The 24,479-nt window shown below is 44.8% G+C and overlaps 1 protein-coding gene across 1 annotated transcript in view; it reads left to right on the top strand.

Moving 5' to 3' along the window:
• The window catches only part of IFT43 (intraflagellar transport 43), a 99,688-nt gene that overhangs the window by 51,058 nt on the left and 24,151 nt on the right, over window positions 1-24,479 (top strand). The window contains exons 4-5 of the mRNA XM_004055479.4: window positions 21,950-21,982; window positions 22,633-22,679. Coding sequence (XP_004055527.2) covers window positions 21,950-21,982; window positions 22,633-22,679 — 80 coding nt within the window. The remainder of the gene's footprint in view (window positions 1-21,949; window positions 21,983-22,632; window positions 22,680-24,479) is intronic.

The raw sequence follows: 24,479 nt of genomic DNA on the forward strand, positions 1-24,479 counted from the left end.
CTATAGTCTCTCTTTTATTCTGCAACAATCACCACCCCCATATGTTTTCCCATTGCCATTGATCTTCTCTTCCTCCCTCCCTTCCTTCCTTCCCTCCCTCTGTCCCTCCCTCCCTCCTTCTTTTTTAGAAACAGGATCTTGCTCTGTTGCTCAGGCTAGAGTGCAGTGGCACGATCATAGCTCACTGCAACCTTGAATTCCTAGGCTCAAGTGATACTCCTGCCCCAGCCTCCCGATTAGCTAGGACAGGTGCACGCCACCATGCCTGGCTAAATGTTTAAAAATTTTTGGAGAGACAGGGTCTTGCTGTGTTGCCCAGGTGGCCATGATGATTTCCTTTTTTAAAGAAGCTTGTCCTGTTGAATTTCCCACATTCTGGATGTGGTCTGTTGCTTCCTAGTCATGGTGTTTAACTTGTTTCTCTGTCCCTCATATTCCCTGTTAAACTGATAGTTAGGTGTAGCTCTAACTGGGAGTTCCATTTAGGCCCAGTTTTGGCAGGAATACTTTGTAGGTGATGCCGTGTACATCCCACTGTATTGCCTTGAAGGCACAGGTATGAGAAGGCACAGGTGTCCAGTCATTCCACTTTCAGCCTGTGATTGACCAGTGGCGGCAGGGCTGTGTGAGTCTCCATTTTATAGCCCTCATCAGACTCCCCTCTCATGGTTGTAGCATCCATTGCTTATAGTTGCTAGAGCCATGATTTCATTAAAGGTTGTCAAGTGATGACTGTCTAATTTCCATTTATTAACAGAAATTCTTCTGTAATGAACTCTTACCAGCTACTTGGCTGCTTGAAATACATTTTATACTTGTAACCCTACCTTTTTCTCTTAGTATTTTTATTTTAAAAAATTTCAAACCTATAGAAAAGTTGCAGTATTAGTACAGCAAACACCCATGCACACTTTTACCTTGAACAACCAGTTGTTAATATTTGCCTAAATGTGGCTTTTCCCTCATTCTGTTTTTTTTAAAAAAAATTTTATTGAACTGATTAAGAGCTGCAGCTGCCTTTGCCTTTGCATTACTATTAATAGTAACAAGCAAGTGGTTACTATGCAAGAGATATTTGTCTATTTTGTTTGCATCTGGGTCTGTAGGGCTTGGAACACATAGGTGCTCCATACATATTTGATCAATGAGTAAATTTGGGGCATTTCTTACAGAGCTCTAATAATTGAAAAGGGTGTCCCTGGTAGGATGAGGCAGCTCTGATTTCCAGTAAAGTAAAAGGACTTAATCCTTGACCTTCAGATTTTCATTGGTAAACACAATTTTGCTCATTTGGTTTTCAAGAAACACAAAACAAAATGAGAAGTATTGAGAATTGATTTTTCCCTTGCTACCCTCAGCCGCAAAGAACCCGGAATCAGTATGGCATGACCGGAGTCCTGGGCAACGTGGGTTCTTAACTGTCAGTCATGTACCAGAAATGATTGTCCAATATTGGGTAAAATCAGATGGGGCTGTTGCATGTGAGATGGTTGAGAAGGGAAGGTCTTAGGGAGCTAATTGTGCTCCCATTTCCAGTGGCTGTGCCCAGAGTTTAGAGGCTATGTCTCTATTTCTGTGGTTTTTGGAGATGCTCGTGTGAACTCTCTGCTTGGATCTCTGTCTCAATTTCACCGTCATGCATTTTGCCCTGCATAGATGCTTTTCTTTCACGTGCCTTCCAAGATATGGTCAGTTTAGAAAGGATGGCTTTAGGACCATGTGACATCATATCTTTTTAATGTACATCTTAGATTTGTTTATTCTAGGTAGGCCCCCCAAAGTGTAATTTTTTGCTTTGCTCTCAGAGCCTGGACAGAAAGATGATAGAGGAAGAGCTAGATAAGTTTTTATTTTCATGAACTTAGAGAATCCACAGTTATTTTGAAAAATTGGGATTCAGTTGCATTGTTTATTATAGGAAATCATAGATGTTCAGCAAGATTTGAAGATGAATAGCGCCCCAGACTGTGTACATCGAAATAACTAGGGAAAAATAATTATCCCCGTTGAAGTAGGGAAAAGTGTGAGATGTGTCACACTCATTCTATCTTTAGGCCTTTCCTATCTTCACACATTTGTATTATTTTGGTAGATTTCATTTGTTCTAGTAGCTGGCGGGTGGGGAGGAATGAGAATAATGGATGGGTCATGGTGGAACAGCTCATCTGTGGAGCCTGTTCCCTATTAAACTGATAGTTAGACCTCGCTCTAACTGGTGGTCGCATTTGGGCCTGGTGTCCTTTCCTGCTCAGCCCCTGCAATGTGTACAGTGAGGTGGGTACTTCCTGAAAGTCACTGTTCATGGGCACAGATGTAAAGATAAGCATTTGTTCATTTTGTGGATCCTTCCAGCACAGGCACGCAGGTCTAATGTTAGACACGACCCCTTTTGTAATGGTATATTGCATTTTTTTTTTTTTTTTTTTGAGACAGGGTCTCACTCTGTTGCCCAGGTTGGAGGGTGGGGATGTGATCATAGTTCACTGTAATCTCAAACTCCTGAGCTCAAGCTGTCCTCCTGCCTCAGCCTCCTCAGTAGCTTGGACTACAGGTACTCCTGCGTAGTTGAGACTACAGGCATGTGCCACCACACTCGCCACGTTTTTAAATTTTTTGTAGAGATGAAGTCTTGCTATGTCACTGAGGCTGGTTTTGAATTCCTGATCTCACGCAATCCTCCTGCCTTGGCCTCCCAAAAGTGCTGGGATTACAGGTGTGAGTCATTGTGCCTGGCCTGCCTTTTTGTGGAGTGAAGTGTCTTTGACCTTAAAGCTCAAATGTAACTAAGTTGAGAAAGGTGGATCATTTCAAGAGGGCTGGAAGAGAGAAAGGGAGTGGGATGTGGAGACAGTATACATTTGTAGATTTTAGTCTTTGTATAACATCATGTCTTCTTTTGAGACATTAGAACTACTGGTGAATTTTATTTATTTTTAAATAAAAAAGAAACATAGTATAGAATTCAAAAGATATGAAAGAGTGGGATATGAAACCTGAGTCTCTCTCTCCCTTCCTGACTTTCTCAGGCACCCAGTTTCCTCTCCTGGAGGCAACCACTTTTAACCAGTTTTTTTCGTGTTTCTCTCCAAAGGTACTCTATGCAGGTTAATATATTCTCCTCACCCACCTACAGACACAAATGGGAACATATGCATTCCGCACTTTTTAAAAAATCTCTGACAATATTTCTTGCTGATCTTTCTGAATCTAAGTACAGAGTAGAAGAGCTTCTTTTCTTTTTTACAGAAGGGTCTCACTCTGTCACCCAGGCTGGAGTGAGGTGGCGTGATCATGGGTCACTGCAGCCTTGACCTCCCAGCCTCAAGCAATCCTCCCATCTCAGCCTCTTGAGTAGCTGGGACTGCAGGTGTGTGTCACCACACCCAGCTAATCTTTTATTTTTTTGTGGAGACAGGGTCTCACTATGTTGCCCAGGCTGGTTTTGAACTCCTGGGCTCAAGCCATCCTCCCACCTTGGCCTCCCAAAGTACTGGGATTACAGGTGTGAGTCACTGTGCCTGGCTGAACAGCCTTATTTTTAAGGGCTACAGAGTACTCCAAAATTTCCTGTCTCAATAAAAGTAATGATAGGCAGGCAATACATGTGATATTTTCCCAGACTGAAAAAACCAGACTTCTATTGTGTATTCATGTGATAGCATAACATCACCCTTGGAAAGTATTGTGAAGGCTTTAGATATGGTACACATAGATCCTATAGGCTAGGGAAGAGGTATGAAGGTACGTCAGCCTTTTTCTCATTGAGGATTTGGGTGAGCACTTTCATGCACTTCTACTTGGGTTGATATAGTGACATTTGGTGCAGAGCAAGCAGAGATGTTCTAGGTTATGTTCATTGCAGTTTAAGGCCTCGGATGGCTAGTGACTAGTGTCACACAGCCCTTTTACTTAGGCAAATGACTAAGCATGAAATCTCTGGACTCTTGCACTTCTGTTGAGTGCTTCCCATTCAAAGGGGACAGCAGTGTGTCCCCACAAGCCCTGCTGCAGCAGCATTTGGATACTTTGCTTCCCACTCTGAAAAGCAGAGCAGTCCTCCTGACAAGTGACCCCAGTCAGTTCTCTCCCTGGAGCAGAGGGGAGCACCCGATCCCTTAGGGAGGTGGCTGGAGAACAGGTGGGGACTCGAGATGAACTTGCTGCCTGTGCATGTGTGCCAGGGAAAGGACACCCGAGACCCTGAGGCCACACATTGTACAATTGCTGTACCTCTAAGGGCCCAAGTCAGCAGAACTGTTTCCCAACTGCCTGTGGGCTGGCCTTGCAGGGAAGGCTGTCAAAAGATGGCCAAGTGCAGGCACAAGCCTTACCTCCCTGAGAGCCTACTCCCACCTTCCTCTCTGGCCTTTAGCTTCTCTTAAGTGAAGCTACCCTTGACCTTTGTTGTAATTAAAACCAAGAGTGGTTCTAGAATGGGTTCTCAGGATGTCCTGTGAAGGCTTTGACTTTTGGCCCTTTACAGTTCTAGTTTTGCAGAAATGAAAATACTCTGGTGACTAGAGCAGGTCAATTATTGGAGCCAAGAGTAGTATCGTAAAGTTGGAGGGTCTTAGAAGGTCAGGAAAGAAATGAGTGGCCCATGGAAGTGTCTCTTAAATGATAACAGCCAAAAGCACAGCCACCTATGGAATATTCCTCTGATTTTCTGGACTGGTAGAAAGTTCAGGGCTTGCAAGAGTAGAAAGTTAGAGCCAGTCTCATCCAGTGTCCTGTGAAATTCTAGTGTTTCTGTTAAGTGCTTGCCGGGGTCTTCTTGAACCCCTCCAGCTGGGGAACTTGGTAGAAACAGCCCCACTGATTCTGTTTTTTAATAAAGTCCTTTTTAGTTGTACAAGCAAACTGGTAGCTCTTTAATGATGTAAAAATTCAAACAAGACAGATAAAGCTAAATGTGCCTAAAACTACTATTTACTCTGATCCTAGCCATGTCTCTAGAAGTAATTACTGGAATAGTTTGTTGGTATCTTTTACCCACTTCAATACGTGTATGTACAAAAGTCTGTTTTTTTTTTATGTAAACAGATCACATTAAGTGCCTTCTGCATCTTACACTCTTTTTTATCTTTGCAGTGAGTGCATCCTAGAGATGTTTTAGTACGCGTAGATTTACTGCAGTTTTCTTACTGCTCCATGATAATCCCGTGGTACGGATGCACTATTCCCCTGTTGGTGGACATTTAGGTTCTTTCTTTCTATTTTTGCCATTATCTATCCCCTGAGTTTTTTTAGACAGCTCTAGACTTTAGGAAATTTGCAGCTTCATCCTCAGAAACAGATTCTGGCTTCCAGGAAAGTGCTGCAGAACCCGTTTGTGGAGAGCCCACATGTCTTGTCCAGTCCTTGTGTTGTATGGACGAGGACACACACACACACACACACACACACACGCGCACACACACACACACGTACACACATTATTTATTGTGACTTCTTTTGCTGGCCACTGTGCTAAACACAGTTATCTTTTTCCTCAAAACAACCCTATGAAGTAGGTGCTGTTATTATCCCTGCTTGCAGATGAGGAAACTGAAGAGTAAAAAAAAAAAAAAAGTTAAGTAACTTGCTCAGAGTCATACAGCTAGTGAGTAGCCAGCCAGAATTTGGACCCACGTAAGTCTGATCCTAGGGATCATGGTCTTATTCTCAGTGCTTTGCTGCCTTCTGTTTTTATGCCCCTTGACACCTGATACAGCGTCTTTGCCCGTGGTAGAACCTCAGCAGATATTCCCTGAGGGCTATTTTGACAAGAAACCAACATGTTCAGCTTGTGAGAATAATAGCAAGGAGTGCATGCATGACCTAAGCCCTTCCTAGCATCCTTTGGCCTCGCTATCTGCAGAGTTGTGCTCCAGCCAGCTGCCTGACCCACCAGAAGAAGGTGAGTGCAGAGGATGCAGCCTGTACTTAGGGGTACTGGCCAAGGCCCTGCCAGCCCTGCCATTAAAAGGCTTAATTAGGCTAGTCATTAAGTTCAATTAAGCATTGGAAATGATTGTCCCTTCTAACCCTGCAGTGCCCTCCAAGAACTGGATCCATTCCCAGGCAGCTCACTCAGGAGCCAGGTTCTAGTTACAGGTGCACCTGTAAAACTGCTTCTGGTTTTGGGGCCTGTGATGCCATGGCAGACTAGGGCAGAGTAGCCCAGAGCGAGGCACTCCAAGTACATGTTTAATCGGGTTAGGTTTCTGCCTTTGAGGCCATTTCCTAAGTTCCACCTTCTCTTATTGGGCCACCTTTTCCCCAAGTGTCATTAGGAGTCAGGACATCTGCCTGTGCAGTGGGCACAGAGCAGAGCCCTGGGCTGGGGTGAGAGGAAGAGAGGTGTAGTGTAGCAGCCCCATGCAGCCAGCTCAGTGCCCTTGGCCTCTGTCTCTTCAGCCTTACACACAAGGGGTCTCAAAGGCCCTCCTCCAACTCCAAAAGGATGTGTGAACATCTGAAACATACTTTCTAGATGGCTTGCTTGAAACAAGTCCTTTTAGTTTCTGAGTTATTATATTACCTTGAAGCAAAACAGTTGACAAGCATTGAGGAAGGGCCGGGGCCAGGTGAGTAGAGGCATGAATGAACCACCACAGTGTTTAGGATGAGCACACCAGGCTTTGCAGAGGGGAGTAGAAGGGTAGGTGGGCAGGGTAGAGAGCTCGTGTGCAGGGCCTGGAACTCCAGGCAGGCCCTCCTTTTTTAGGAAATAGGAGCCACTGCGGTGTTGACAGGTGCATGACTGGTGGTGCAAGGTATCACGATTTTTTTTTTTTTGAGACGGAGTCTCGCTCTGTCGCCCAGGCTGGAGTGCAGTGGTGCGATCTTGGCTCACTGCAGCCACTGCCTCTCGCACTTCTGAATTCCTTTTTGACATGGGACAACCTTGGGGTACTTGCAGATGTAAAAAGAAATCTGTTTCTCCCAATGTAGAGTCCTCTTGGCGCAATGTGGAAACTGTTTTCTCCTACTATACCCTCAGTGCTCCACCTCTGACACCAGATGTATAGAAGTTTTTCTCCATACACTATAGCCAGTTCTGCAGTGGACACTAGCTGGCTGTTCTACAGTTTTACTCAATTCTGACGCTATCTGCCTGGAGTTAACATCAGATCTCACAGGTTCAGAGCTGAGTCCCACAAGACTGTCCCACATTTCCAGTGCCAGTTGCAAGCCCTGGGTTGTTTTACCTGTGCTTCTGAACCACTGGCTGTAAATCGAGTGTTCCTATGACCCCCTTTCCAGCTTGATTAATTTGCTAGAGTAGCTCACAACTCAGGGAAACAAACACTTTACTTACTATCACCAATTTATTACAAAGCATATGTTATTTCTCTTTTTTTTTTGTTTTTTTTTTTTTTGAAACAGAATCTTACTCAGTCGCCCAGGCTGGAATGCAGTGGTGCTATCTCGGCTCACCATAACCTCCACCTTCCGCCCTATGTGCCTCAGCCTCTTGAGTAGCTGGGATTACAGGCATGTACCACCACGCCCAGCTAATTGTTGTATTTTTAATAAAGACCCAGTTTCACTATGTTGACCAGGCTGATCTCGAACTCCTGGCCTCAAGTGATCCACCTGCCTCAGCCTCCCAAAGTGTCGGGATTACAGGTGTGAGCCACCATGCCAGGCCACAAAGCATATTTTAAAGGATGCAAATGAAGAGCTATATAGGGCAAGGTTTGGAAGAGACCCAATTGTAGGAGCTTCTGTTCCCATGGAGTTGAAGTGTGCCACCCTTCCATCACCTGAATACATTCTTGCTCTCCAGCCCAGAAGCTCTCAGAACCTAGTCGTTTTGGGTGTTTATGGAAGCATCATTATGTATGCACAATTGATTAAATCATTGGTCATTGGTGATCAGATCAACCTTCAGCCCATCTCCTCTCCTGAGGTCAGGGAGTAGGTTCCCCTGATACCAGCCTCCATCCTGAGACCATCCAGGAGTCCCCCCATTCGTCTCTCTCCCATCAGTCATTCATTAGCATACAAAAAGACATAACACTTTGGAGATTCCAAGGGTTTTAGGAGCTATGTGCCAGGAAACCAAATATTTACAGTTGGCCTTTAGAACTGAGAAAGTCCACTTATAGGAGGATTTTCTTCTGCCTCCACCACCCCTGAGACAGCAAGGCCAACCCCTCCTCTTCCTCCTCCTCCTGATCCACTTCCACTTAATGAGTAGTAAATACATTTTTCTTCTTTCTGATTTTCCTCTAGCTTACTTTATTGTAATACAGTATATAGCACATATAACGTACAAAATATGTATTAATTGACTATGTTACTAGTGAGGTTTCCAGTCAACGGTAGGCTGTATGTGGTTAAGTTAAACTTCAACTGTATGGGGGGTCTGTGCCCCAACACCCACATTGTTCAAGGGTCATCTGTATTTGGATGAAGACTAAATATGTATTTCTTATTATAAATCACAATAACACACTCTTCTTAAGGGCTCACTCATCCTCATTCTTTATAGCAAGAATTCTCTTTTCAGGCTAGACAAAGTTGTGGAGAGGGTCTGCTCATCTTTTTCCCCTGGGTTTGCCACCTTTTTCTCTAGCAGATACTGGCAATGTGTCTCATTCGCATCCTTAGAATTCTTCTCCTCCTGCATCCATTTCAAATCATTGCTTTCTCTTCTGAAACCATATATGAAGGTTAACTAATTATAATTACGTGAGGTTGCTTTTTCCATAGGATTTGTATTCCTTCCTGACTAGAATGAGTTCTCATTTGAGATGTGCTATAGTAATTGGAGTTAAAAATCTGCAGTCAACAGAAAATCCCATTAACAGAAGCTTAAACAGAAAGGAGTTTGTCTCACAGAAGGAGAGGTCCAGGGCGTAGCAGCCCGGGGCTGTAGGCACCCCCAGAGCCAGGAGGGATGGAGCTCTTTCCCTTTCTGCCCCACCATCCTTAGTGTGTGGGCCTTTGTCACCATGCTCATGCCTCCTGGTTGTGGCATGGCTGCTATACCGCCAAGCCTCACCTCTGTTTTCCAGGCAGAAGAAAGAGTGATGTGAAAGTGACGGTGAAGGGCTCTTTCTTAGCAAGAATTTGTTTTTTGGAGGTGAGGGAGAAGAATGTGCTGCACCTTTCTCACGGGTCTACCCCTCAGCCCCAGAGAGGCTAGGAAACAGATTTTTAGTTGGGCTCATTGTCACCCCAAACAAAACTGGTATTTGAATCAAGATGGGAGAGACGACTTTGGGTGGATGCCAAGCTATTTTCTGTGGTCTGACCCTATTGAGCTGAGTTTCAGAAGTCACTGGATGAGACTGCCCTACTATAAAGACCGTGTCATGTGATGTGGAGGGTTAGGTGTGTAGGTAGTGCAGAAACCATTTCACCTAATTCTAGAAGCTTCCCAGAGGTGGAGAATCCTTTAGAAAGATGTGAAAGCCAGAAAAAGTTGCTTTTTAGACAGGAATAAACAGAAGTGACTGAAATGAAGAAAGGGAACCAAGAGGCAGAAAAAGTAAAGCAGAAGATGGAAAAAAATGAGAGGGCTACCTGCTGAGAAATTGAGCGGTAAATTAATTGTGTTGTGGAAAGCAGTGGCCAGCTGGTGGGGAGGCTTTGTGAGCGGGACAAAATGTTTCTCATGTGGGGCTGGGGGTCTGTAGATGAGGTCAACAGGTCAGGTGGCAAGGGCAGGCTGCTGGACTTGCCAGTGAGGGTGGCCTGGACAGGTTCAGCAAGGGAGGCAGCAATATGTGCAAGCAGGGGAAGTGGTGGGTCCCCAGAAGCAAAAAGTATGTAGCCACCCGCTGGGCACACCCAGCCAGCACCCATCTCAGGGTGGGGATCAGTTACAGGATTGAGGAGAAAGACGCCTCAAGCAAGGACAAGCAGCACAGGGAAGAGACTGGATGAGGACCACCATCACCACAATAATGATGGTGGTAGCAACAGCCACTGTTCACCGAGCACTTCCTGTGTGCCAAGTTCTATGCAAAATGCTTTGCCTGAATTAACTTACTTGATTCTTAGAACAACTTTGTGAAGTAGAATTTGATATTATCACCAGCTTGGCAGAGTTTAAAGTGACTTGCCCAAGAGCATGCAGCTAATGAATGATGAAACTTTGTTCTGAAGCCAGAACCTATGAAACTTTGTTCTGAACCTGTAGCCAATTCCTGCTGCTGTAACAAAGTACCACAGTCTGGGTAGTTTATAAATACTGGAAATGTATGTCTCGCAGTTCTGGAGTCTGGGAAGTCTGAGATCAAGGCACTAGCAGATTCAGTGTCTGGTGAGGGCTACTCTATACTTCCAAGATGCCTTGCTGCTATGGACTCACATGGCAGAAGGCAGAAGGGCAACAGGGACTAGCTACCCACCAGCCCTTCAATAAGGGACTAATCCCATCCCTGAGGGTGGAGTCCTCATGGCCTTGTCACCTCCTGAATACTGTTGCATTGGGGATTAAGTTTCAACATCAATTTTGGAGGGGCCACATATATTCAGACCATAGCACCCTCTGAATCTGGAGCCCATACTCAGAACCACTGGCTTCAAGCTAGTTGTTTAAATTGGGGCCTGAGATTAGAGATCAGCACGTATACCTTGGCTGGCTTGATTCTGAGTGATTGAGCCCGGGGTTCTTAGAGTCCTCTCTGACGTGGGGAATAGAAAGGCTGGTTTCTGAGTTCCCTCTGTTTGGAAGGTTTAGCAGGTCTATGTAGCTATCCTCTTTCCAACTGCTTGGAGAGAAAGGAAATAAAGAAGTCATATTAAGCAGGAAGAAAACAAATGGAAATGTTAAGAGCAGGTTAACTGTTTAGGAGAGGAGTATAAAGGGGAAGTAACATTTCTGTGTGCAATCGGGAAAGTTGTAGCAGGTCTGACAACAGCTAAGAAAAAGAGAAACAGAACAAGGAGGAAAATGCCTTAAATTCTTAAGTAGGAAGAGAGTTTGGGTCAACTTTGTTTTGCCTAAAAGTAATTGAAAAAGGGAAGAGGCAGGACTGCCCACCCGCCTGCCCGCCTGCCTGCCTGCCTTCCTCCCTCTGTTTCTTCCCTCCCTCCTTTTTTTTTTTTTTTTGTCATTGCAGTTTCCAAACCTGCACACTACACTGTCTTGATTGAGATTTTTAGGGCTGGATAAACCAGTTGCAAGGAAGGGACTGCGTGGGGGTTGTCAGAATGGAGAGCAGTATTAATGGGGAACAGATGTGGGTGGGGGCCAGAATCAAGGGGAGGCAGGGTTGGTGATCATTCACAGAGCTGGGGAGAGACCTGAGGAGCTATGGAGTCTGGCCCCTTCCGTTTGGAGATGGAGAAAATGAGAACTAGGGAGGTTAAGTGACACTGAGTTATAGAATCTTAGAGTTAGAAAGGCCCTTAAATGTCACCTTGCCCCACTGCCCAAGGTCGTACAGCTAATTAGTATAATAGAATGTGCCTCTCATTCTGCAGCCGTGCCCATTCTCAAACCTTGAGCGCTGCACGCATTTATCTCAAGTTCACAAAAAAGGCCATGCACTATACTATTTGTGCAAGAGTGAGTCTGTTAGAATAAAATTGTCTTTACTGCTATCCTCTGGGACCCTCACAGAATTGAGATGTTGATCGTATGAAGCAATCTTATTGAACAAAAAAACTTCCAAGGAAAAAAGTTGTGTCCCCTGAGCCAGCCAGTCTCTGCTAAGGGGGACCTGCTGCTTTGCAGAGTGAGCAGCTGAAAGCCAGGAGGGAATGATTAGAGAGGCCAACCATTGGTTAAAATTCTCCGAACATAAATGATCTCCTTGTTCTCCCTTTGATGGATTCGGTCTCTCAAAAATAAAATGCATCTGTGAACAGCACACCTACTTCTTTCCTTTTCTTTTGAGTCCTGTATGGAGAAGTACCCAACAGCAATTTTAATATAGATGAAACAGGTTGGGCACACATAGGTATAAATATGCATAGGAAATGGAGGCCCCTCACATCATCCGAGTTTTTTCTGGTCTAGTGGGTCGGTCAGTGATTTTACTTTTTGACCCATGCTGCCCTCACCAGAGCTGAATACTGATGGCTACACCAGTTTCTCCAGGTTTCACAGCACCCATTGTAAAAGAGCCCACGTGTTGAAGTGGCAGGGTGCCCTTGGTTCTTATTTACCAGGGATTCACCACGGTGGGCCCTGAGCCTCCCAGGAGGCTGCCACACATGGTGCTGTGCTCCCCCAGTGGCTCGCATGCCGGCAACCAGAACTGAGGCACCTTCTCTTCATGTACCTCATGACTTGGGTGAGTCTCAGTGTATTTATGGGGTTTCGGGGAAATCACAGAATGTAAAAGAACAGAAGCAGAGAAGATGGTGGGTTAGTTACTAGAAGGAAATCTTTACAGGTTTCCCCATTATAGAGCAGAAACTTCTGTACAGGAAAAGTAAAAGACCCACTCCAGCAATTAAACATGAATTGAAATAAAGGTTTCCAGAAGCACTGAGAAGTTTGTCCCTTGACTTGTGGCACATGGTTTCTACTAGTCTCAGTCACCACATCCAGTCTCATTTATCTCCATCCTCCATCCTTGTAGCTCGGTTTTCCCAAGATTCGTGTCTAGTCCCAAAGTTATTCGTTTCCACTAGCTTTCACATCCTCTGATCATGCCAATGGAAAAGTCTCCATTTACAGCCAGTGTTTCTTTAACACTTCTCTAACCCTACTAATCTCCCCTTTTAATACAAAATAGGCCGTACGCTCTTGGATTTTTGACAGACAGCAATGTCTAGCTAATAAAGTTTGTAGTTTTTAAAAAGCTGTGTGTTGTTTTTTTTTTTACAATTATTTCCCTATGGCTGGTGATGATAGCTTTCCATTGAAGATATAGAATTTTCTTTTAAAAAAAAGTATTAAAACCAAGGAATCAATTTAAAGAAAATGCTAAGTGGTTGCAGAAAGTACATAGCTATAGCAAAATTGGTGAAGGTGACACTTGGAAATGGCAGACATTTGGGGAACACTCATACAGCGGTTCTTCTTAGCTGCTTCTCCCCACCCCCAACCCCCTTCTTTCTCCCAGTGGGAAGAATAAGAACTTCTTCCATTTAACTGCTCTGTGCTGCTTTTGTACTGCAGGATACAAGGTAAGTTGCATAATATTAGATCATTGAGGTCTCTATATGTGGGCATAAGTAACTTGAAGGGGGAAAGCAAAGAACCCATGGTTAATTTCAAGCCCCAAAATCCCTCCTGATCCCTGATCAATGTCAGTGTATGTATTTATAGAGTTGACACCAGTAATACCAACTTATTTGGTCTTATTGCTTACCCACTCAGCCCTGACGCCATTCTCATCTCCAGCCACCACCTTTTCCTTATTTCAGCCACACCATGTCCCCTTCTGTTTTCCGAACACCTCGGCCCCTGCATGCCTCTGACCTCTGTTCAAGTGGTTTCCCTCCTGCAGCTTTTCTGCCCATTGCAAGCCTCCTCATCTCTCCATTGGCAAGGCTTCCATGAAGCCTCCCCAGATCCCCAGCTAGAAAGGCTGGTTCCCTCTTTAGTGCTCCTGTGACAGTTTGCTTACAGCTTCCTCACTTGTCCTGTCAAATCTGGGGCTCAGTAGAATGAGGGATTGTGAACCTCAGTTTCCAGGTCCAGCACTGCGTCCACTGGCTTCGGAGCCTTCATTAGATCTCTTTGAGGACTCCTGGTCTCCACTTCTTCATCTAGCAGCTGACAGTTTGGATGTGGTGGGAGTATTTGGATGTGGTGGGAGTGTTTGGATGTGGTGGGAGTGTTTGGATGTGGTGGGAGTGTTTGGATGTGGTGGGAGTCTTTTGTTTGTTTTCTTCGGTTTTGTTTGTTTGTTTTTGAGATGAGGTCTCGCTGTGTTGCTTAGGCTGGTCTTAAACTTGTGGGCTGAAGTGATTCTCCCACCTTAGCCTCTTGAGTATCTGGGATTACAGGTGCACACCGCTGTACCCATCTGGTGGTGAGAGTCTTTTTGGCCTTACAGTATGTAAGTTTATGGAGGTGTTAGTGTTATTTCTGTAATGTTCTTTTCTCCTACCAGATTGTGAAATCTTGAGCAAAAGATCCCCAATTCCCAACACCTCTCACTCGTGCCTAGTAGATGATTAGTGATCCAGTAATGGTTTCCTGAATAAAAAAATGTTCATTTGAGAGGCCTAAAACCTCTAGAGTTCTAAACTCTGCTGCCTTTTCTTGATAGCAGGCATATTACATTTTATATGTTCCCATAACTGTAGCTACTCAAAGCGTTTCTGTGTATTTCAACCTTTTTTCATACATTTAGTTTGAAGCAAAACAAAGCTGTCATTTTTAATGTGAGCAGCAGGGGGCAACATTCTCCCAGGAATTGCCTTGTGATTCACTAGGCCTTGGCAGTGTATAGAGAGGACATGGGCATGAGTTTTTTATCGGTCTACCAGACATCTTACTGATGAACTGTGCTGGCAGGAGCTAAATATGATCTAGCATGACCTAAAACCCCAGAGTGCCAAAATTTGGGTGTTAGGGAATACCTGCCTGTTTTAAAAGAAGGAAGAAAATACAGTACCTAGCGGCATATACTAGATGCTAAACACATGAGTGGCAAGAACTAGGAACTGAGGGGAAAGAGGGTGGTGACTTCAGCTTTCAGGGGAGATTTAAATGAGGAGAAATCTGTTGGGCAAGGAAAACTTCAGTTCATGAGAAATATCTAGCTTTTAATGAGTATTGCAGGTGTGGGGGCAGCTTAGAGCAGAGGGACCCCAATTATCCAGTGTACCTCCTGGGATTGAATGAGCAGTGTGGCCAAGATGACAATGGCAGATTTCTCCTTTCCTCACATTTGGGTTTTCACTGCAAAGGCTCATTTGGCGCTTCACACATTTATAAAGTAGAGCTTTGGTTCTGGATTTGCTGGTGGCATTAGATGATCCGGGAATATTGCCTTCTCTCTCTCATGTCTTGGTAAAATTTACCTCAATGAGGTTTGGAGGCAACTGTGAGATTTTTCTTGGACATTTAAAAATTATGAGGGTAGAAAACCTTGCAAGAAAATGGCATTTTGATTTTTTTTCCTCCAGAGGAAGAAATTTTTACTTGACATTTTAAAAACGTAAAGTAGCTTTGGCATCAGCGTAGTTGGTATCTCTTTCCTGCTCTTCCCCTGGCCAGTTTTTCTTCATGCCTTTGGCCCCTGGCTGCAGTTTCGTCTCTTTTGTAATGGGAATCATGCAGGTGCCTTCCTATGGCTTTGGCGTTTCTTTCACCTGCAACAAGTTATAGTCAGAACCATTCATCCAAACCCTTCACATTCCTCCCCAGGTCGGAGTGATCCCTGAGGGATGGACTCGCATAGGGCCTTCCACGGGCACAGGCAAGGCTCCAGGTGCTTGGCACTTTGGTCTATTTGAAGCCTGTTCTGCCTTGCAGCAGGGAGGTGGGTCTAGGGTCCAGTATGTGCTGTGGATATTAAGAGACTTCAAGGACGCTTCCCCCCATTTATCCCGGTTATGTCCCCAGCTAAAATAGGTTAACGGTGTCTAATTAACCACTGAACATTGTCATGCTGCATAAAGATAGCATCCTGGCTGTTCTCTGAGCCGTGGTACTTTATCTCCATTTATATCTCTGCAGTATTCCATTAAACTCGAGAGAAGCATTTTAACTGAGATGATGTCTACATTAGGGCTGCCTTTTACCCTTCAGCACATAACCCATGTAGCAGCAGTTAAGGCCTCTTCTGTCTGGTGAAGGGAATCCAGGTTGTTTTGCGGCCTCTTCCCCAGAAGTTCATGGGGTCCCTGCAGTTGGGGGTCATAACTACCTGCTAGTCCCACTTGATCATGATGGCCAGATCAGGCCCCCTGATGCAGCAGGGAGGAGACAGACCCTGCAGGCAGGAATAAAACTATGAGGTTCCAAGATTCTGCCATGGTCCCATGTGGCTGAAGTTACAGATGTGCCACTGGGATCCAGCTTGTGCTCAGCTGCCCAAATCACACCGTCAAATGTCAGTGTGGGCTCCAAATGCCAAAGAAAGGGATTACATTTGAGCAAAAGAATTTCAAAAAGGGAGGAATATGGAAAGAAAGGTGACTTAGCTAGACGGGATCTCTTTTTTGCCATGATGCACACTGTTGCATTGTAAATAAAACATATAATAAATCACAGAACAATTAAACCAACATTAACTACCAGATCATCAGGACTGACAAAGCTACAGCCCTACTATAAGTTGAAAAGTTGTCCCCGTCCTGAAAATATTAGTTGGATTTGAAGCAAAGGAGCATTTCCCATGCTGTTGAAATGCCCGCATGTCTCCATGGTGTAAGGGTTGGGAACTGAGCTTTGGAGTCAGACACCCTGCTTGCATTCTGGCCCTACTACTTTCTAGGTAGGTAACCTTAGGCAGGTTACTTACCTCTCTTGAGCTCCTCCTCTGTGAAACAGAGAGAATAAAATAAGGTACTATAATACTGAAATAAGATAATGTATACTGTATAGGACATATGTGATTATATAATTGTATAATAGTATTATAAATACTATAATGACAGTGGCTGGTGCCTAACAAGCTCAGTAAATGTTGACTGTTGTCATCAGTCGTCATCCTTCTGAGGGCAGGTTTGTGGGGGAAGGGACAGCACAAAGGAAGGGTGGGCTGAGGCCTGGGACTGGGCTTTCTTTCCCCTGAGAGTTGAGAGTGGGTGCGCTGAGCCAGGCAGGAGAGGCTAAGCGTAGGTCAGAGAGAAGCTGGGATGAAGACCAGGAGGGGACTGGGTGAGTGTGGAGCTGAGGTACTGGGCTTTAAATGCAGGTCACGACAGCAAGACAACCGCCTTCACCTTCACATCGTCTACCTGAGAAGCCAAGCTTCTGAGTCCTTGGCAGCTTCGTGGCTGAGCATTGTAGGCAATTTGGAAAGGGCCATCAGCCCGCCGTGATGTGGGGAGGGGAAGCCAGTCTTTGCTCCCTCACCCTGCTCCACGAGGCGGAGGTGAGAGAGAACGTTTACTGTCACTGTCCCAGGTTAAAACTTCATTCTGCAAAATGGCTAAAGCAATCAGTGAGTGATGGAGTAGCTCTTAAAAAGAAACCTGGCATTTAATTAACTTTTCAAAGTGCTGATTCAGCAACCTCTGTGTTTTACATTTTGAATATTGAACGAGCATCTCTAATCGGATCTGGATTGCTCTGGGCCTGGTGTGGTGGAGAACACCTGCTTAGTTTTCATGAACACCACGTACTCGGGCGTGAATTTCAGGATCACTCAGGAACAGAGACTTCGCCTAGTGGACCATTCAGGCCCCTTGCTATTTCTTCCTCCTCTCATCCTTTAGGTCAAGTCCATGTTCATTAATGCTTCTGTTAGAAGAAAGTAGGCAACTCAGGAGGAGAAGCAAAATAAGTTTCAGTTTTGCTGCTTAGCAACTGGAGTATTCAGCTGAATGTCTCAAGGCTTAGGGCAGGGAGTCTCGTCTACGGGACTAGGTCCCATTTCTGGAAGTTACTACCTCAGGGGGATTAGGAGTAAGCCCAGCCCATGTACATTGAAAAAGCTTCCGGGGGTGAGTCTTGTGCACCACTGTTGAAGAATGACTAATTTAAAAGATTCTCTCCAGCTTCCAATTTGCTGTCTATACCATATCGTGCCTTCCATAAGGAGAGAAAGTCAAGAAGGGACCGTCTACACAGTAAATCCAAGCAGATGTCTGGGTGCCTTAGGGATATTAGATAATCAACTGGTATCTTCCTTTGAAAAGGCTTGAGGCAAAGTGTTTGGAATCTAGGGTGAAAGTTGGGAGACATGGATTCTAGTTTCAGCCTCATCACTAACTAGCTCTGTGATTTGGGTGAAGCCCACAGCCGCAGTGCCCAGAGTCCCTCTCTGTGTATAAAATTGTGCTGCTGAAACCTGCTTTTCCTCTTCTCCAGAACTCAGCCGAGGTAGTGTTTGTAGATGTGAATATCTTTGAAGAGTATTGAAAAGTGCTCTGTGTGAGGTGATCTCACTGGAATTATGATTTGCCAGGTTCCCCAAACTTCTAATAGCCACTTTTGGGGAAAAAGGCACAGGGGCCCTGAGTACAGAAATAAACCGGCAGCCCAAGGCTATACTGATCTCAGCTCTGCAGACAGCCTGTCAGAGGGCTGGGCCCAGGTCACACAAGCCTCATCGACAGCCTCAGTTTCCTCAGAAGTTGGGAATGAAGTGTCTCTGAAGAGGTCCTCCAGGACCCATAATTCTTTACCTCAACCTCTGTCCCCACACAGTCTGGGAGGCAGAACTTCCATATCAGATTCTTCTCTAATTCCCTACCCTGTGGACTGTGGTAGACTACTGTGTTTTAGGTTCTTGTTTGTTTGCTTGCTTGTTTGTTTTTAACCTGTCACCAGTAGTTTAAAAATATAGTCAGGGCTGAGCACAGTGGCCCATGCCTGAATCCCAGTGCTTTGGGAGGCAAAAGCAGGAGAATTGCTTGAGGTCAGGAGTTTAAGAACAGCCTGGACAATACAGTGAGACCCTGTTTCTACAAAAAATAGAAAAAAAATTAGCCAGGCACGGTGGCACGCACTTGTAGTCCCAGCTACTCAGGAGGCTGAGGTGGGAGGATAACATGAGCTCAGGAGTTTGAGGCTGCAGTGAACCATGATCTCAACACTGCACTCCACTCTGGGCCACAGAGTGAGACCCTGTCTCTAAAAAAACAAAAAGTAAATTAATAAAAAATAAAAATATACTTCATGACTGGGTATGTGTATATATAAAACAGGAAACAAAACGTTTACATAATACCTATTCTTACTATTTTCAGCACATGGTGTTTTCTGTGCTATTAAAAAAGAAAGATGAAAGAAAAATTTTAAAAGGAAAGGAAAGCTGGTCGTGAGCCACTAAATTGGTTTCATGGCTCACTAGTGGGTCATGACCTGAAGTTTAAAAAACATCGTGCTAGATTCTGTGTCTTTTGCTGGGCTCCTTGTCACTGCACTAGCCTGAGGTGCCTTTGAGGACCAGGCAGATAAAGTAAATCTGTGAAATGGGGTTTTATTTCACAATGGCACCTTCAATCATATTCTTGAGATACATACACAAATTATTTGCATGTTCGCGTTTCTATAAAGAAATATACTCTGCCAGTTTTCCTAAAACACGCTCCCTACTTTGTCTTTTTGCCTCCTCATATTTGATAGCTGCAAGACATACTTTGCCAGCTTCCTCACTCCTATTGGAAAACCAGCAGTGCAGATCATGTAATTCAGGACTAGTTCTGGACCCCCAGTGTTTGGGAGCAATGCGGGGTCGAGGGAGCTCAGGTTCATCCACTGCACGTCCAGTATTGCCAGGCTAAAAAGTTAAACTAAAAAGTTAGAGTCCAGAAATTTGGATTTTTATACAAAATCTCCCCATTTTGGCAATGAATTTACATTAAAACAGAACAAAACAAAAAGTAGACAGCAGTATGGTTTAGACCAAACTCATCTGCAGGCTAGGTAAGGCTGGGAAGTGGCCAGTGTTCGGTCTGTGACCCAGATCAGAGGCAGGCCACACCATCCCACTCAGTGCGCTCCCAGAACCCGTTATTTCTGGCAGAGAGAGAGAGAGAATGAGAGAGAACACGCCACCTGAGGGCATCCCTGCTGCCCGTCCTTGAGGACTCCATTTGATCTTTCTTCCTTCCTCTGTTGGGAGAAAAGAGAGAGGGGAGAATCCTTGGGCTCCCCCTAGAGTGAGAGAGAGCAGGATGTGGGCTCAGCAGCAATTAAGCTGAATATTAAACTCATCCCCCTTTTGGATGTTGAGTGGATAAATGGCAATTAATCAGCCTCCCCCCAAAGATTAGCATTATCATTATTGTTTCCTTCAGACAGAATCGCCACTGGTTTTGCCACCGCACATTGTAGAGGGAAGGAACGATTCGGTCATAACTCCTGAGGGTAATTGGAGACGAATATGTCTCTTATGTACACAACGAAGGCGCCAGCCTTTCTTCCTAGCCTCTTTAATCCTGGGATTCTTCTTTTATCCCTGTTTTCATCCAAGCACATCTACCCTTGGTGACATTAGCTGTGTCATTCGGACAATGGGGGTATAGAGTTTAACTTCATGAGGACAATTAGAGGCATTGGTCCTCGGGGACGGCGTGAACTGGGAAGACAGCTTCTGTCCTCCCACACAGACAGAAGGTGGCTTTGGTGGCTACTGGGTGCTCTTCCTTTAGGATTCCATTGACTTAGAATAGGCATTGGAAGCCTATAGCATCCAGCAACACCAGGCTGGGGATGCCCTGGGCACCCTGCAGTGGTTTCTCTTTGGTGCCTCCCACTACCCATTCTTTCTCCCTCTGCCCTCATAACCCTCATTGCTGAGTCTCCTTTGTCTCTCTTTAAGGGTCAGAAACTGCAGCCTGGGAGATTCCCTTAGAGTTGTTATACCCTGTTCTTCCAGCTTGACCTACCCATTCTCCCACCTCACTTCAGCCGTCATTCTTTCTTTTTAAAAATAGTACAGTTGATAGAGTCTAAATTCCATGGAAAGCAGTCTATTTAAACTTTGACTTACTTTTTAAAATCATTTTTAATTTTTTTATTTTATATTATTAATTTTTTTTGAGACAGAGTCTCACTCTGTTGCCAGGCTGGAGTGAAATGGCGTGATCTTGGCTCACTGCAACCTCCACCTTCCGTGTTCAAGTGATTCTCCTGTCTCAGCCTCTGAGTAGCTGGGATTACAGGTGCCCACCACCATACCCGGCTAATTTTTGTATGTTTAGTAGAAATGGGGTTTCACCATGTTGGCCGGGCTGGTCTCAAACTCCTGACCTCAAATGATCCACCTGCCTTGGCCTTCCAAAGTATTAGAATTACAGGCGTGAGCCACTGTGCCTGGCTGAAATTTTTATTTTTTAATTGACAAAAAAAAATGAATGTAGAATTCTGCTTTTGGCAGGGGGAGTTATTTGCGTTTTGCAAGAATTGCTGGTTGGCTCCTTGAAACCAATTCTTACTGGCAAGGCTGGTGGCCCACCCTGTCAAGGTCTACATCCTGCCTCCAGGCCATTTGCCGCCCTTTGCCCCCATCCTTTGCTCTTGCTCATCGTGGTGCTAGATTTCTGACTTCAAATAACTTATTTAAAACAAACAAACAAAAAACCCTACGATAACAGAATAGTGGAAGTTTTCAGACATACAAAAATGTAATCTCCATGTACCCAATATTCAACTTTAATAATCATCAACATTTCGCCAGTCTTATTAGAAAACTTCACATCAGTGTTTCTCGGAGTGTGAGTAGTGACCCACTTAGATTAGAATTTAAAAATGCATATTCCTGGGCTGCCCCCACCCACCAAGACCAGCTGATTCAGAAATCTCCCTGCCAGGCCCACCAATCTGCGTATCTAACAGGCCCCGCGGATGGTTCTTATGCACCCTGACGTGTGAGAACCACTACCGTAGATACGCGTGTATCAGCCAGGCCCTGTCACTCCTCACCCACCATCACTCAGAAGGTCCTCTCATCCTTCGTGTGAAGGGCACAGAAAAGCAGTTCCGAAGCCTGAAGCCTGAACTGCGAGGCGAGGGCATCCCTTTTTGCTCGTTGCAAGTCGCAAGTGCTGACAGCTAACAACACCAAATAAGACCCAGGGTCTCAGTCCTAAGAAAGCACTCTATAAATCAGTTAATTGCTGAAAGAAAAGAGGGCACTGAATCATCTGTATCTATTTGAATTTTAAGCCACTCGCTCAACCTGCACTTAAACTCTCAACAATTCAATTTGGAGTGAGGCTGATATAAAGCTGTAAGAAGGCACTACAGCATCTTCAGTTCTCTCATGCTGGTTGTGGGGCTTGTCTCTAAAGAGGACTGCAGACAAATAAAGCACTTGAGATATACTAATTTGCCTCCACTTTTGAAACCTTTCTCAAGATACTACCTGGTGCATGAGACTAGTGGGCTCTCAAAAACCTTGTCTTTTCTTTTTTTTTTCAGGTTTAGGAGGAAGGCTTCTGAAGAAATAGAAGAGTACGTTTCCAGTATTCTTATTCTTATGGTATCCTATGTTGATCTTGGTCAACAGTGCAGTCTTGGTGGTCATGATCTGTTCCACCTATGTTGAACACTGTGTTAGAAGTCTGGGGCTAGAATTATTGATGCCTGCTGAATCCAAGGTTTGGTTAATCCCGCTTCTCAACTGAAGGTCTGGACCCTGGCGTTGATGCCCATGTCCTATCTCCCACTGTGTGGTTTTAGAATTATATGTCCAGGTATCAGGGTACTGTCCCATGCCTTCTGCATTATTGATATAGATGGGCAGAAGCAATACCAGCTTCTAAGCCTTGCCTTCTCGTAAGACTTATATCAGAAAAGAAAGAAGTTTTCTAGATAAAGGTGCTGTGAAGTAGGGCCACCCAGTTTCCTACTCCCAGGGGCGGAAGCTGCATTCATGTCATAGCCTCTGTGATGCTGTCCTCTGGAATAGTGCATCGCACAGCCTGTGCAACCACACACGGCACACCCAGTGGCCTAATTAGGTTTGACTAAGTTGACAGAGAAAAGCAGGTTCAGGGACATTTTCATCTAGGAGAAAGAATGGATACAATAAACATTTGGGATGTTCCTTTCCGTGTTTGAAACTCATTTTTTGCTGTCCTTTTCTTCTTTTTTGGGGGCAGTTTTCGCCTCAGACCACAGAGCCTGAATGGATCAGATTATGGAGGAGGTAAGAGGCCCTTGGAGGAAGTCAAAAGGTCTTCTAGAGAGGCCCCAGAACATTTCCTGGGCTACAGCTAAGGCACTGTTGGCTGCAGCATCACTGAAGACATTTGCAGTGGTCTCCTGATGCATGCTGATGCACATCTTCATGCCTTGCTGAATGCTGCCACCTCTACCTGGAGTATCTCTCCCTTCTTTATCTGATAACCCTACTTATCCTTCAAAAGGTCAGCCAAAGCATCACTTCCCCTGAAACATCTTCCCTTCCTATCCCACTCCCTCTCTCACCGGATGTTCTTTCTCCATGCTCCTCTAACCTCCTTGGCAAACCAACATTGTAATAACATGGCCAGTATTTACTAGGTGTTGACTATATCCCAAGCACTGTCCTTCCAGTTTACACATGTTAAAGCATTTTCTCTCACCACAACCCCGTAGTACTACTATTATCCCCATTTTACAGTTGTGGAAACGAAGGCATGGAGAGGTTAAGTAAGTTGCCCAAGGTCACAGAGTTGCTAAGTGAGTAGAGCCAGGATTTGAGTACAGTTAGGATGTACTGTGCTTTAACTCTTTGTTGGCTTGATTGTTTTCCCACCAGACCTCTAAGCTTCTTGATGGCAGACAACACATGTTCTTTATCTTTGCATCTCCAGTGTGTGACGCATAGTAGTTAGTTAATGGCTAGCTATATAAACGCAGGGAAAACAGTACTAAAAAGGCAAGTAGCTGTGGCACAGTGGAAGCCTATGTTCAAATATCAGGAGAAAAGATGAAGTTTGTGTGTGTCTCTAAAATGAAGCCTTCTAGGGAGGAGATTATGTAGGGGATCCAAATTATTATTGTTATTATTATTATTATTTTTTGAGGCAGAGTCTTGCTGTGTCACCCAGGCTGGAGTGCAGTGGTGCAGTCTTGGCTCACTGAAACCTCTGCCTCCCAGGTTCAAGTGATTCTCCTGCCTCAGCCTCCCGAGTAGCTGGGGTTGCAGGTGCATGCCACCACACCCAGCTAATTTTTTGTATTTTTAGTAGAGATGGGGTTTCACCATGTTGGCCGGGCTGGTCTCTAACACCTGACCTCAAGTGATCCTCCCACCTTGGCTTCGCAAAGTGCTGAGATTACAGCTGTGAGCCACCGCGCCTGGCCCCAAATTGTCAAAGCCTTTTTTTTTTAGACACACTTATTTATAATTTTCGCACTCCTTGTTTGTTTGTGTAGATCCTAGTTTCTATCTGACATCAGTTTCCTTCAGCCTAAAAAACTTCATCATTATTTTGTAGAACAGGTCGTCTGGCAAGAAATTCTGTCTGCTTTATTTGTCTGAAAATGTCATCTTCAACTTTTTACCAGACACGGAATTCTAGGCTGACAATTTTTTTCTTTTAGCATTTTAAATAGTTATTTTATTGTCTTTGGCCTTCTTTCTTTCTTCCCTCCCTTCCTCCCTCCCTCCCTCCCTTTCTTCCTTCCTTCCTTCCTTCTTTTCTTTCCTTTTCCTGCTCTCCTCTCCCCTTCCCTCCCCTCCCCTCTCTTTTCTTTTCTTTCTTTTTTTTGAGACAGGGTCTCACTCCATCGTCCAGGCTGGAGTGCAGTGCCATGATCTTGGGCCCACTGCAACCTCCACCTCCTGGGTTTAAGTAATTCTCCTGCCTCAGCCTCCTGACTAGCTGGGACTACAGTCACATGCCACCACACCTGGCTAATTTTTGTATTTTTAGTAGAGACGGAGTTTTACCATGTTGGCCAGTTTGGTCTCAAACTCCTGACCTCAAGTGATCCACCCGCTGTAATAGGCGTGAGCCAC

The sequence above is a fragment of the Gorilla gorilla genome, chromosome 15 (assembly GCF_029281585.2).
Source record: "Gorilla gorilla gorilla isolate KB3781 chromosome 15, NHGRI_mGorGor1-v2.1_pri, whole genome shotgun sequence".
Classification (NCBI taxonomy): Eukaryota; Metazoa; Chordata; class Mammalia; order Primates; family Hominidae; genus Gorilla; species Gorilla gorilla.